The sequence below is a fragment of the Papio anubis genome, chromosome 15 (assembly GCF_008728515.1).
Source record: "Papio anubis isolate 15944 chromosome 15, Panubis1.0, whole genome shotgun sequence".
In the NCBI taxonomy this organism is placed as follows: Eukaryota; Metazoa; Chordata; class Mammalia; order Primates; family Cercopithecidae; genus Papio; species Papio anubis.
The window spans coordinates 10204829-10219465 of record NC_044990.1 but is presented as its reverse complement, the minus strand read 5'-3'; the positions used below and the strand labels follow the sequence as shown (position 1 = coordinate 10219465).

The window sequence follows — 14637 nt, the reverse complement described above, 5'->3', positions numbered from 1 at the left end:
AAACAACATTAATCTGCATGCCAGGATTTCCTTAAGAAGAGATTCACTGTTTGTACAGCGGCTTTTTCTTCTTCTCCAATATTATCTACTCATGAGCAAATACATCTCTTAACTAACAAGTTCCAAGGTAAGCATTTGAAATAAATTGAAAAAAAAAGAAAAAGTCTCTATTCCTTGTTGGCATGCTGTTACCTTGAAATCCCCTCTTGACATTCTTCATCCCGTTTAGAGACTGCGCACAGACCTAATATGTTGTTTGAACCTAATACGTTGTTTGACAAAATGGATTGTTTTTCACACAGTCTCCAAGACTGCCACACCGAGCTTTTCCATTTCCAATTTAAAATACTGCTAGAAACAGTATCGGCTACGACCACTCATGTTTCAGTACAAAATTTTCCTTCCTAATTGATCTTGGTGATCGAAATGGTGCAATGAGGAATATTGATTAAATAACTGCTTTCACTTCAACATCCGGATTGTCATTATCCCTTTCCTGAATTTACACTCAAGAATTCATTCGTACTTTTTTTTAAAAGGTAGTTTGGATTTTAGCGTTCGATAAAATGAATAACCCAAAACATACTTCTGTCACCATGAAATTTCTTGCATGTTTTTACTGCAACAAAAATATCCTCCTTCTTCACTGGCTTTCCCTAAAAAAAAGAAAAGAAAAAATATATGCATATGTGAGTCAGCGTTAACTTCACACCCACGTTAGATCTCACATGCTCTAGAGTTCAAATTAACCAATGTCAAGGATATCAAACATATTTGGGACGAAGTTTTAGGGGAGAAATGGAAACATAGGGCAGCTGACAATACAGCCTTTCTGTCAGCCAGCCCTGGACCTGCCTGCTCCACCGTGCATGGACTGTGCATCCCCTTAACAAGTTTCTTAAGCTCTCAGAATTTCAGTCGGCTTGTTTAGAAAAAAAAAAATAATAACCACCACAAGGCTGCTATTATTACTATAATTTTTTAAGCACATAGTAAGTGACCAGTAAATGTTAGTTACCTCTCATTTCCTTTCTCCAGCTGGTGAAGATTTTGACAAAGAGAGAAATAGGAGGATTTTTTAGTGTAAAATAAGAGATGTTGCCCTTTTCTGGGCCTGGCCTTACTTTAATGTTGAAAACATTTTTACAGCAGCCTCTTTACTGGTGATCCAAGTCTAGGCTAAGGATGTTTTCTCCTCTGACAAAGGTAGGATTCCTTCAAACACCTGGTGAAGGTGGGGTGGGGGCAGTCCTGGAGCCCAGGATGATCACACAGATGAAAGGGAGCACCAAGAGGGATCTGTCAACAAGGCACACCCAAGCCCTTCCTGACCCCTTTATTACCTGTCTTAGGCCTGCAATCATATTCAATCATGACTCCTACATAATTTGGGGCTGGTTTACAGTGACATCTAACCACAGCTTTGTCATGTCACTCAAGGCAGTAGGAGAGCACTGAAAGAGCAAGCAAGCATTCTGCCTGGAAAGACTGGTCCCCGGCTCTGAAACTGCAAACACATTACGATTCTCTCTCAGTGCTGCACTGTGTTTTGGGGTGTGTGTGTGTGTGTGTGTGTGTGTGTGTGTCTCTCAGTGCTGCACTGTTTTGGGGTGTGTGTGTGTGTGTGTGTGTCTCTCTCTTAAAATGGCACACACAGACTTCTGTGTGACTGACTTGAGAATAATGACAACATTTGAGGTTGGTGAACATATTTTTTCTTATGAGAAAAGCAGTTAACAACCTAGTGAGTGTCGGGGTCTCCAGGCTCATACTGGGGCTGGACCTTGATACTGGGGCTGGACCTTGGGTCTGCCAACACAAGTGAATTCATTCTGAAAGTTCTGGATGGCTGTCAGTGAGATGAAAGGCAGAGCCACCTGCTGAGACAGTAAAGGGTGCAGGCTTGTGGAGAAGGCTTAGGTGTCACACAAAGTACTGGAAATGGCCTTTCCAGGAAATGGAACAGAAATTCCAATCAATGCATCCTACATCATCAACAAAAGAAATGACTGTGGGCACACTAACCCTAAAGCACTATGATGGGCAGTCCTTCACAAAGGCTCTGGATAAAGGGGAGCCCGTCAGAACCCTTGCTTCCCTCCCTACTAGCTACGTAGTCATAAACAAGCACTTGGCTTCTCTGCGCCTCTCTCTTCTCATTTGTAAGATGGAGTTACAATAATACTAACCTTGTATGACTGTTATTACTAGAGTCATGATATATAGTTCTTACCCGGCACAGGGAAAATGTTGATTTTCTTTTTAGATGTAAAGTGCTAGTGCAGCACTAGTCACAATAGCAAAGACATGGAATCAGTGAAGGTGCCCATTAATGGTGGATTGAATAAAGAAAATGTGGTACAGATACACCAAGGAATACTATGCAGCCATAAGAAAGAATGAAATAACGTACCTACAGCAACATGGATGCAGCTGGGGGCCACTATCCTACGCGAATTAATGCAGAAACAGAAAACCAAATACTGCATGCATGTTTTCACTTATAAGTGGGAGCTAAACACTGGGTACACACAAACATAAAAATAGGAACAACAGACACTGGGGACTCTAAAAAGGTGAGGAAGGAAGAAGACCAAGGTTTGAAAACTTCCTATTGGGTACCATGTTCACTATTTGGGTGACAGAATGAGTAGAAGCCCAAACCTTAGCATCACGCAACATACCCTTGTAACAAACTTGCACATGAATGCCCTGAATCTAAAATTTATTTTAAAGTGCTAGGATGACATTATGCACAGCATCTAAATTTTTCCTTTGATATGCAAAGAAGTTTTTCTTCTGTTACTTACACAAAGTGGTAGAAAAGAATGGAACGTGGTAGCACAGTAGAAGTCCACGTCATCTGTACAAAACTCAGGCACTGGGGTCAGGGGAGGTCCTCCGCCTTTGTCCCAGATGTAGAGGGCAATCTGCCACAAGACAGGAGACAGGCAGTGACGAAAGAACTCAGTCAACACAAGTAAAAGAAGGGACAAAAGATCTCAAGGGAAAGCAGAAGACACCTTCCATAGAGAGTAGGTTGAACCATATCAATTTGTCAGTATTCAACGGGACTTTTTAAACTTAAAAAAATGACAATTCCATGTGAATAAATGTATTCTATTACTAACAATAAGCAATTAACTATGAATCAATATTCTGACCGCCAAAAAATTCCAAGGTATGCGGTTTTAGGAAAGAACACATTCTACAACATCACAGAGAGATGTAAGAAAATATTATTACGGCTCCAGTTTCCTTAGTATGGTAATTACATACCCCGAATACTCAGCTTGCTTAAAACATCTAAAAATGCTGGGTAAAATGCCCTTAAATATTTAAATGTATTGCTAAGTTGGCACAAAAATGTGGAATCTGTGAGAACAAAAATGGGAAAGTGAGATCCTGGGGAAAAAAGGGCACCAAGGGTAGTTTTCCCTAGTAGGTATCAGCTGACCTCTGGCAAGGCTGAGTTTCTGATGGGAGTGAAGAGACTGAAGGCTATGACCCACCCAAGGTGGGGTGTGACTAACAGCAATCCCATACATAAAGCTAGGACCACGGGTCTAAACGGAGGGAAAAGAATCATCGCTAAATCTCCTCTTAGATTTTGTAACCAAAAGCCAGGCCTCCTCAAATTGTGCCACTATGAGGTCCCAAAACACGTCAAACTGATAATCTAAATTATCTCAAGTCAGTATAACTCATTAGCAACAGGCAGAAGCTAATGTAAATCCTTACTAAGGAACCACAACCTTAATAGAAGGCTCAGGGGATTTTTCTAAAGGAACAAGGGTGCTTACAGAACAATCACTCAGAGGAAAAAAACAAAAATCACACACAAAAAAGAAATAAGATAATGAACAAGAGCCAGCAGACATAATTTAATCAGACTCAAAAAACTTCAGATATCAGAATTATCAAACAGATTATAAAATTACTATGCTTAATATATTTTTATAAAGAAAAACTTTAAAACATGAGAAAAGATTATTTTAAAAAGATTACACAAAACAAGTAAGCACATTTGAAAAATAACTGAGGCTGGGTGTGGTGGCTGACACCTGTAATCCCAGCACTTTGGGAGGCCTGATCCTGGAGTCAGGTCAGGAGTTTGAGACCAGCCTGTCCAATATGGTGAAACTCCATCTTTACTTAAAAATACAAAAATTAGCTGGTCGTGGTGGTGCACACCTGTAGACCCAGTTACTCAGGAGTCCGAAGCGGAAGAATTGCTTGAACTCAGGAGACGGAGGTTGCAGTGAACTGAGATCACACCACTGCACTCCAGCCTGGGTGACAGAATAAGAGAGACTCTATCTCAGAAAAAAAAAAAAAAAAAAAAAGAAAGAAAAAGAATTCAATAAAACTTGTGATGACAGAAAATGACTGGCAACCTAGAATCATCTACATGATGTAAGCATGCTTCAAAAACAAAGTTGAAATAAATATTGTTAAAGAAAAAATATTGAGAGAATTTACCACCTCACTAAAAGAAATTCTAAAGGATACACTTCAGGAGGAATAAAAATGATTCAATCGGAAGGCCTAAGACACAAGATGGAATGATAAGCAAAAACAATGGCAAATATATGACGAGTTAATACCAATGTTAACTGCATAAAATAATGATAATATCTAAGTTTCCAGGGTAAAAAGAAAAAGGGACAAATACATTGAACAACAATTGCATACAAGTTGGGAGTGGGATAATCAGAGTTAAAGTATCCTAAGGCCCTCAAATTTTCTGGCTGTTAATTAATAAACCATTGTTAGGTTAAGAATGCATGTTAAAATATTTAAAATAACCAGTAAAGTACAGACAGATTGAACTTCTAAAATAGCAGACAAGAAAAAATATGGACTAATAAATAAATAAATAAGAAGACAAGGAACTTTAAAATAGAAAAGTAGAGGGGCTGGACACGGTGGCTCACTCCTGTAATCCCAGCACTTTGGGAGGCCGAGGTGGGCAGATTACGAGGTCAGGAGTTCAAGACCAGCCTGGCTAAGATGGTGAAACCCTGTCTCTACTAAAAATACAAAAAAAATTAGCCGGGCGTGGTGGCAGGCGCCTGTAATCCCAGTTACTCAGGAGGCTGAGGCAGAGAACTGCTTGAACCCAGGAGGAGGAGGTTGCAGTGAGCTGAGATGGCGCCACTGCACTCCAGCCTGGGTGACAGAGCAAGACTCCGTCTCAAAAAAAAAAAAAAAAGAAAAGAAAAATAGAAAATAAGGAGAGGGGCACAAAATAAAGTGATAGAAATCAAATATATCAGTAATTACAATCAACATCAAGGTAAATTTGCTATCTGGTTTAAAGCTAAAGATTTTCAAACTGGAGGGTGGGGGGAAAAGGAATGTCCATAGACTGAGTGGCGTCTAAACGATAAATTTATTTCTCACAGTTCTAGGGGCTGGGAAGTCTAAGATCAAGGGACTGGCAGATTCAGTGGTGAGGGCCTGCTTCCTGGTTCATGGATGGCACCTTCTAGCTGTGTCCTCACATGGCAGAAAGGGCAAGGAAGCTCCCTGGGGCCTCTTTTATAAAAGTGCCAATCCCATTCATGAAGGCTCCACTCTCATGCCCCTGTCACCTCCCACAGGTCTACTTCCAAAGACCATTTCACTGGCGCTCAGGTTTCAAGGTATGAATTGGGCGTGGGGGGGCATGATCATTTAATCCATACTGGCATATGTACAACCGAAGCACCATGTAAGAGCAGAGTACTTCTAATGACATTTTTGCATGTTTTTAGAAATCTACCTCTGGACCCATCCATCTAGCTTAAAAGTAAAGAATCATGAATCACAAGATGCAACCTTTTTCACTGTTCTGTCTTCACCTACATAACTGAAATGAGCTTAAAATACAAGCAACTAATTCACTGGAGTGTTGTGAAATTACCTCTGTGGGGAGTAGATGTGGGTGGGGAAACTACACGATTAGGGAATGCAAAACACCTTTTACATAGAAGGACGTGAATTCTTGATTACTAGGACTTTTAATCAAATGAAACATGACATACCTCATGTTTTAAATCTATTGTAAAGTCGGATTTCAGGGATTCACTCTTTAGTCTCTTGGTAAGCCTAGAAAATAGAGACAATTTGATTTTTTTTAACCAAAAGAAGTGTCAAATAAGACTAACACATTCTTGAGACTTTCTAGTGTTTGAAAACAGATAAACATACAGATTTAAAGATAAAAATAACAGTTTAATTTCCTTGAGGGAAAGGACTGTGAAAAATGCAACGGATGGCTGACCAATAAATGAACGCAAGGAAAGTAGCATTCATTATTCCAACATCTGCCAAATAACGTACGATACAATACAATGCCTTGGGGGGAAAAGTCACGAGCTTTGTTGACTCCTGATAATCTTTAAACTAAATAATACAGAGAAAGAAAAAGGAAAGGGAAAATAAATTGTGCTTGAGAAACAGACACGGTCACTTTTTGTTTCTTACTTTAATGAATCTTGCTGAGTTTCATGGGGGAAAAGCATGTGGTTTTGGGGAAGAATAACAGTTTTATTGCAAGTCACTGTCTTGTTTAAACATTTTCAATGGCTCCTTTCCCATACAGAATAAAGCCCCAAACTCCCAAGCCAGTCTCCAGGCTCCTACCATTCCCAGCCATCTCTAGCATCACAGCACCCACTTGCTACACCCAGTGCACACGCCTCCCCATTGTTCTCTCCTGCTGGACATCTGCCTAGACTGCCTGTTCCCAACCTTTACGGAGCAAACTTGTAAACACAAAACTCATGGGTACCTTCTCTGTAAAACTTACCCAGATTTGCCCACCAGAGTAAATGGAAACTTCCTTGACTGCCAGAGTACAAAGCACAGACCTATCAGCTTTATCACATGCATTAAAATCTGGTGTATACATAGCTCTCTCTGTGTTATACTTTCTTCTCTGTCTTGCCAGCACTGCCCACCGTACCAGACCACAATGAGCACTCAGTGAGCTCCCTGAATGAACTAGACAACATATTATTTGATTCAAAGCTAACGAGGGAGGAATACTTACCCAAATCACCAAAATACCACATGGTTTTGTATTTACTTATAGAGCTGAAGACTAGACTATTAGTTTAAATTACAAACCTCCTCATACATAATTTCACTACAAAGAAATAATAGTGATTTTAAAGGCCGGGCGCGGTGGCTCAAGCCTGTAATCCCAGCACTTTGGGAGGCCGAGATGGGCGGATCACGAGGTCAGGAGATCGAGACCATGCTGGCTAACACGGTGAAACCCCATCTCTACTAAAAAATACAAAAAATTAGCCGGGCGAGGTGGCGGGGGCCTGTGGTCCCAGCTACTCGGGAGGCTGAGGCGGGAGAATGGCGTGAACCCAGGAGGCGGAGCTTGCAGTGAGCTGAGATCCAGCCACTGCACTCCAGCCTGGGCGACAGAGCGAGACTCCGTCTCAAAAAAAAAATAGTGATTTTAAAAAGGAAGAGTAGGTTGGGCACAGTAGCTCATATCTATAAACCCAGCACTTTGGGAGGCAAAAGCAGGAGGACTGCTTGAGGCTAGGAGTTAGAGCCCATCCTGGGCAACATAGTTTAACATAAAATTTAAAACAAAATTAAAAAAAAATTTTTTTAATTAGTCAAGCATGGTGCATCTGTAGTCCTAGTTACTCAGAAGGCTGCGGTGGGAGGATCGCTTGAGCCTAGTAGTTGAAGGCTGCAGTGAACCATGATCACACTCCAGCCTGAGCAACAGAGACCTTGTCTCGAAAAGAAAAGGAAAAAAAAAAAAAAGAAAAAAGAAAGAAAAATTTTAAAAGAAAAAGGAAAAATAGCAATAAATTTCAATTTTTTTTCCAACTGTTTTTAATTACATCTTTCTGGTTGGGCCACGAAAGATTTCTATAAAAATTCACCTCTGATTCTCTGATTAGAAGAAGACAGAAAGCAGACACAGGATAAATGTGCTTCATTACAAAGCATTTGTCTCACAGCTGATACTAACATAGCTTAGTAGCAGGTAGCACCAAAAGAAGCCCCATATAATATCTGTCACATTCCTGCTCAATACTCGCCCACAGATCTGTGAGTGTAAGTGGGGTGGACTGAGAGTCTACATCCTCAGATACACTCCAAATATATACTTAGAGAAAAAATGTCTGCCCTGGCAAGTGAGATCTTGTCCAATATGAATTCTTCTCAGTTGGAGCAAGTTTTCATAAATAAACTGTATCAAGCTAACTTTGGGATTTGGACTCATGCCACATGCCTTCAAAATCTAATTAGACCACAAAGAGTAAGTCTTCACTTCATTCAGGCTCCAAAGACAGAAAAGTCATACCCGGGCTTATTGCCACAGGCGAGGAACACCAAGTTGTGATCAGAATACAAGAAGCATGTGACCTCCACTGTTAGATGGCCGTGTTTCATAGGCCCCTTCACAACCGTCAATAAACACCTTAGTACTGTTACCTTAAACATGCTCTCCATCTTTTTGGCTTTTCAAGTTTCTCATTCAATCCTTGAAAATTCTTTTTCTTTGAGGGAAACCTCAGAAGGGGAAAAAGTGAAAACCACTGATAGAATTTCTGAGACAGGGCCAGGTGTGGTGGCTCATGCCTGTAATCCCGGCACTTTGGGAGGCCGAGGCGGGTAGATCACCTGAGGTCAGGAGTTCAAGACCTGCCTGGCCAGCATGGTGAAACCCCATCTCTACTAAATATACAAAAATTAGTCGAGCATGGTGTTGCACACCTGTAATCCCAGCTACTTGGGAGGCTGAGGTAGGAGAATTGCTTGAACCCGGGAAGCTGAGGTTGCAGTGAGCCGGGATTGTGCCACTGCACTCCATCCTGGGCAACAGAACAAGACTCCATCACAAAAAAAAAAAAAAAAAAAGAATTCCTGAGACAGAAAAGGACTGATAAGAGGACTAATGAAAATGTACATGGCTATCTTTCAGTGGCAATCTCTTGCAGTCCACAGAGTGTACCATAACCAAGTCATATTTACGTAAATATCACAGACTTCTGGTGGAAGAGTTAGCCTCATGTGCCACCTCAGGCCTGTGTCAGTCACCCAGTCACCTTGCAAACAAGTTCAAGTTCTAAGAGTGTGCAGGGTGACCAATGGCAATACCTAATAGTGCTAACTGGATTTCGTTTTTCTATGAAGCAAGATATGAAGCAGGGTTTTTCCAATGCTAGTTTCAGTAACCAACAATACCAAAAAACCAATGAAAGCCAGAAATTCCAGTTACTTAGATGAAATGTTTCCTCATTAAATATTCAGTTCCTGGCAAATATGAAGTTTTAGCTTTCCCAATTTTTAGAAGTTATTGGGCCGGGTGTGGTGGCTCATGCCTGTAATCTCAGCACTTTGGAAGGTCAAGGCAAGTGGATCACGAGGTCAGGAGATCGAGACCATCCTGGCTAACACGGTGAAACCCCATCTCTACTAAAAATACAAAAAATTAGCCGGGCATGGTGGCGGGAGCCTGCAGTCCCAGCTACTCGGGAGGCTGAGGCAGGAGAATGGCGTGAACCTAGGAGGTGGAGCTTGCAGTGAGCCAAGATCGTGCCACTGCACTCCAGCCTGGGTGACAGAGCAAGACTCTGTCTCAAAAAATATATAAATAAATAAGTTAAGTCATGCCCCCAATGGCACAGTTCTAACAACACAACCACCTAGGCTACAGACGTGCAAATGACCGAGGGCCCTTTCAACTCAATACCTAGCTGGCTTTTTCAATCCCACTTGTCAATCAGTCAACAGAGCAACCTGCTGAAGGAAATCTCGATAAGGTTTGCTGGTGGAAAAACAATGGCGAAAACCAGAAACAGTGTCCTGTAACGATTTTTTTAATAAGATGATTTTTGAAGGAATCATCTTATTGGAAGTTAACGAAAATTTCTCCAAAAAGGAAAATATTTATTCATAAATAAACTGTATCAAGGTAACTTTGGGATTTGGACTCATGCCACATGACTTCAAAATCAATTTGTTTTAATTGATCAAATGGATGGATTGCCAGGAAATATTAGGCAGTGTGAACTCAAAACTCACTGATGTGGAATTGTTAGGCCAAATAAAATTTCAGTGGGAAATAGTCTAAGAAAGCGTGCCTCATGAAATATCTTTAGGTAACCAGTTGTGCTGGAGACTAGGGCAGAAGAAATACTTAAGTAACTGTAAGTTGTTACGTTACCTACAATGTGGGCCATAAAGTCAAGGAAAGGACACAAAGGGAATCAGCATTCCTGGACTGGCCCTGTTGGTTGTCCATGTAAATAGTTTCCCCTTCATTCTTCCTAAACAAATTCTGGTTTTGATTAATATTAAGCCCAACAATTATACAGGCTCCAGAGTCAGAGACTGATTACTCTGGGCCAGCCAGAATAAGCAATGAAATTCCCTGGCAACTGTTAATACTCTGGGGATTAGAACTGAAAATTCCAATAATTCTAATAATCAATGAAATTCCCAGGCAACTGTTAACAGTCTGGAGATTAGAACACATATGCAGTTGGCCCAACCAGACTGAGGATTAAGCACTTTACCATTCATGGTCGGGAACAGGCTGTCTACTATTGGATACAAACAGGAAATACGTAGCCCTTATTGTCTTGAAACCACAAGAGGAACCAGATTTAGGATAAATGGATTCTGTGTACTATAGGATAGAGGGACAGAGAAAGCGTGGGTCCTCAATGATATCGATAAACTGCCGGATCAACCAACCACAGACCTCACTCACCCCAATTACAGCCAAAGTATTTCCTTAATCCAGTTTGAGTTGCTTCCTATTACTTGCATCCAAAAGCATGCTAATTGATATAGCTGCCAATAATAGGAAGAAATAAAGTCAGCACATTAGGGAAAAACTGGGAAAAAAACAACTAGGAAGATCCAATGTTGCAGCTGATGGGGCTAATGGATACTTTATCCTTCCTCTAGTCCTGAGTATAATACCAATTTCTTTTTTTTTTTTTTTTTGGAGACGGAGTCTCGCTCTGTCGCCCGGGCTGGAGTGCAGTGGCCGGATCTCAGCTCACTGCAAGCTGCGCCTCCCGGGTTTACGCCATTCTCCTGCCTCAGCCTCCTGAGTAGCTGGGACTACAGGCGCCCGCCACGTCGCCCGGCTAGTTTTTTGTATTTTTTTTAGTAGAGACGGGGTTTCACCGTGTTAGCCAGGATGGTCTCGACCTCCTGACCTCGTGATCCGCCCGTCTCGGCCTCCCAAAGTGCTGGGATTACAGCTTGAGCCACCGCGCCCGGCCACCAATTTCTTGAAAAATAAATAAGAATCCCCACTAGAAAAGCCATTTTAAAATATATCTTGACCACAAGATAGTTGTTATGCCAGATGGGTTATATCATTTTATTTGCTTGATTACCTGTCAGCATCAGGGGGAAAGGAAATATGATCTAAGATAACTAGAATTTTAAATATGGCACTATGATAAGTCTGCATATTTATTTTGCTTTGTCTTTCCTGGCAGGGGAAAGGGAGAGGAGGTAGGGACAAGACCATGGATATCAATGAACCATACACATTCTACAGTTTGTTGGTCACTGTTGAGCATGCAGAAGGCTATCTGGTGCCTCACTCCGCTATCATACTGGAGTCACGGGGGAAGTGCTGGGAATTTCCTGAGCTTTGTGGAAAAGATTAACCTCTTGGCTTTAACTCCCTTAGTCACAGTTCCTATTACTATGGTCTGAATGTTTGTGTCCCCTCTCAAATTCATAGGCTGAAGTCCTACCCCTCAAGGTGATGTTACTAGGAGGCAGGGCCTTTGGGAGGTGAAGAGGCCATGGGGAGGGAACTCTCATGAATGGGACTGCACCCTTAGAAAAAAAGACCCCTCAACCCTTCTCCCAGATGAGGGGACACAACAAGAAGGAAAGGAACCAGAATGCTGGCACTCACCAGACACTGAATCTGCCAGCGCCTTGATCTTGGACTTTCAGCCTCCAGAACTATAATAAACTGCTGTTGTTTATAAGCTCCCTGGTTTACGGCATTTTCTTATAGCAGCCCAAACAGACTAAAATGCCTACACACCCTGCTGCAGTGACGCGGCCCTCAGTTCTCTCTCCTAAATACGGTTAAACTTGACCAGAAAGGGAGATGTGAAACCCCTATGGAAGTTGGGCACTGGCTACCTTCCCTTGTCAACAGATGGGTTCAATGATCTCACAAACACAACAGGGAAGGGAATCATGGACCTGTGGTCTCCTGTGGGACTACCTTGCAAAATGCCAGATAATCCAGAACATAAAGTCACCCCTTAACAAGGCTAACATCTCGGCTAGTGCACAACCTACAACCCTGGTTCACGAACCCCTGGAAGCTAGTCATGTGGTGAGCATGAGACAGTAATGAGGTGAGCGCTAGCCAGAGCCAACAAAGCCTGCCAGTGCTCTGGGTGCTGCTACACCTGATGGGCAGTGAAGCAGAGGGCAGAGCTTTCCTAGGACAGGTTAAACTTAACACCAGCATGTCAGCCAATAAGAGTTAGGTTGAACTGCCCTATATAGGGATGCCAGGAGTCAAAAACGTGTTCAAACAGGATCACTTCCATCAACTCGCACCTGGTTAAGACAGTAAGTCAAAGGAAGCAAGAATAAATAGTTACTTCTAACACCTAATTCAACAAAAACTGAATTGAATTCAGTATCAAGAGGTCTCCAATAAAGTCTTGCTAAAGGAAGATAGGAAATTGTGATGGGAAGAAGGAAGGTAAAACTCTAGACTATAAGGATTTGCCTTCAGGATAAGAGGCCTCCTGGATCAGAAGGCAGTGATGAAGAAAAGAGCTATACTAGCTTCAAGCAAATGATTAGACCCTCTGCTTGCCATATAGCTCTTCCTGGGTCCACTGGTTTCCTCTTTAGCCCTGAAGGAAGAAGCACCTGCTGCAGTTACAGCACTTCACAGGGCAGGCAATAGCTGTGTTTGTTCCTCTCTCAAGGGACTTCGTAGTATATGGGAAATGGGAGAGAAACAGGCTTACACAGAGGTTATAAGTCCCAAGTCAGAAAAAATCACTACCATGTGGGACTTCTCCCAAGGAGAGGTCAGACCAAATCTTTCCATACCATAAAACTAAGCAGAGACCAAATGAGGAAGGCTAGAGGAAGCCTCCTGTGGCCGAGGATGACAAGAATACTTGAGGAAGGGAGAAGGAACAGTGGCTCAGCCTACAAAGTGCAGGTCACAGCTTCTAGGCATTAAGAGTCCAGACTCAACAAAGGTGGCTAAACTGGCCCCAAACATAAGGCTGCTGGACACTGCAGGAAAAGAGTGTCCTGGGAACTCCCAGTGCTCAAGCTGTAGCAAACCAAAGTGTACTTAATTTGAGAAGAAACACGACCCGAGGCTGCTGAAAGGCAGAACATATTTCCCTCTCCCCTGCAGAGCACAGAACTAGGCAGACCAGCAGACGGTGAGAAAGGAACGACCACTACTTCTTCTTGTCTTCACTCCCCTTCCTCCTTAACCCTTCTAAGAATGAAGGGAGGGAGGCTGTGCAGATGCTGTTAGGCATGCTTGGTAGGGGACAGGAGAAAGGCATCCTTGCCTGGCAGTCCCAGGATGGAGTGTGTAAGTCAAGGATCCTTTTTTTTTTTTTTTTTTTTGAGACAGAGTCTTGCTCTGTCTCCCAGGCTGGAGTGCAGTGGCGCGGTCTCAGCTCACTGCAAGCTCTGCCTCCCGGGTTCACGCCATTCTCCTGCCTCAGCCTCCCGAGTAGCTGGGACTACAGGAGCCCGCCGCCACGCCTGGCTAATTTTTTGTATTTTTTTAGTAGAGATGGGGTTTCACTGTGTTCGCCAGGATGGTCTCGATCTCCTGACCCCGTGATTGGCCCGCCTCAGCCTCCCAGAGTGCCGGGATTACAGGCGTGAGCCACCGTGCCCGGCAAGGATCTTAACTGGAAACAAACAAACAAAAATAATCCACTCTGGCTAGTTAAAGCATAATGTAAATTCATTAAAGCATATAGATGGCTCATGGAATTACTGGAAAGTCTGATTAAACAGACTGTAAGCTAAGATTCAAGAACCCCCAGATTTGTAGCACAGAAATAAGCAGCGTAGGAACTTCAGACTCTGCCATCATCAGGAAGCTGCTGTCAATCGCAACTGACTCTTCCTCTGCTATGAGTCTCAATTCAAACAGTCCCCCATGCTTTGTCTCCTTCCCCACACAATTCAGTTCCCAAAAATAATTGTACATAACACATCTACCTAATGGAACCTACAATATATGCTGCTTCCTAGTGGCAAGGAAGGGTAGGAAACACAGGGGTTTTGTTTTGTTGTTTGGATTCTACACTGGAAAGGAGGGTATCACACTGTAGAGAACTTTCAAATGTGAAAGGAGTAGTCAAGAAGTTTTGTCCAGCCAGGAATGACAAGGTATGTACTATCCTGTATATCTACAATGGGCTAATAAGATTTTGAAGACCCCAAATCCTAGAGACAGGACACTTAATGACAGAAACTCTTTCATCTCTGAAGATAAAAAAGTCACAACTGCTTTATCAACTCTCTATTCCCTAAAGAAGAAAAACATTTAATAATTAATCTGAAGGGCTTGTCAACAACCGTATTTCTCCTGAATTACAATTTAACCATCTTCAC

General features: G+C 42.3%; 1 protein-coding gene across 7 annotated transcripts in view; it reads right to left on the bottom strand.

Moving 5' to 3' along the window:
- Positions 1-14637, bottom strand: part of B3GLCT (beta 3-glucosyltransferase) — a 121379-nt gene that overhangs the window by 44311 nt on the left and 62431 nt on the right. For 6 of the 7 annotated variants that reach the window (XR_002518279.1, XM_003913734.4, XM_017951081.3 and 3 more), the window contains 3 exons: positions 6030-6093; positions 2811-2930; positions 587-656 (listed from right to left, as the gene is read on the bottom strand). Coding sequence is in view for 6 of the 7 variants with exons in the window: in XM_003913734.4 (XP_003913783.1) it covers positions 587-656; positions 2811-2930; positions 6030-6093 (254 nt within the window). In the remaining variant the exon portion in view is untranslated. The remainder of the gene's footprint in view (positions 1-586; positions 657-2810; positions 2931-6029; positions 6094-14637) is intronic. The other variant, XM_017951082.3, reaches the window with a different exon arrangement.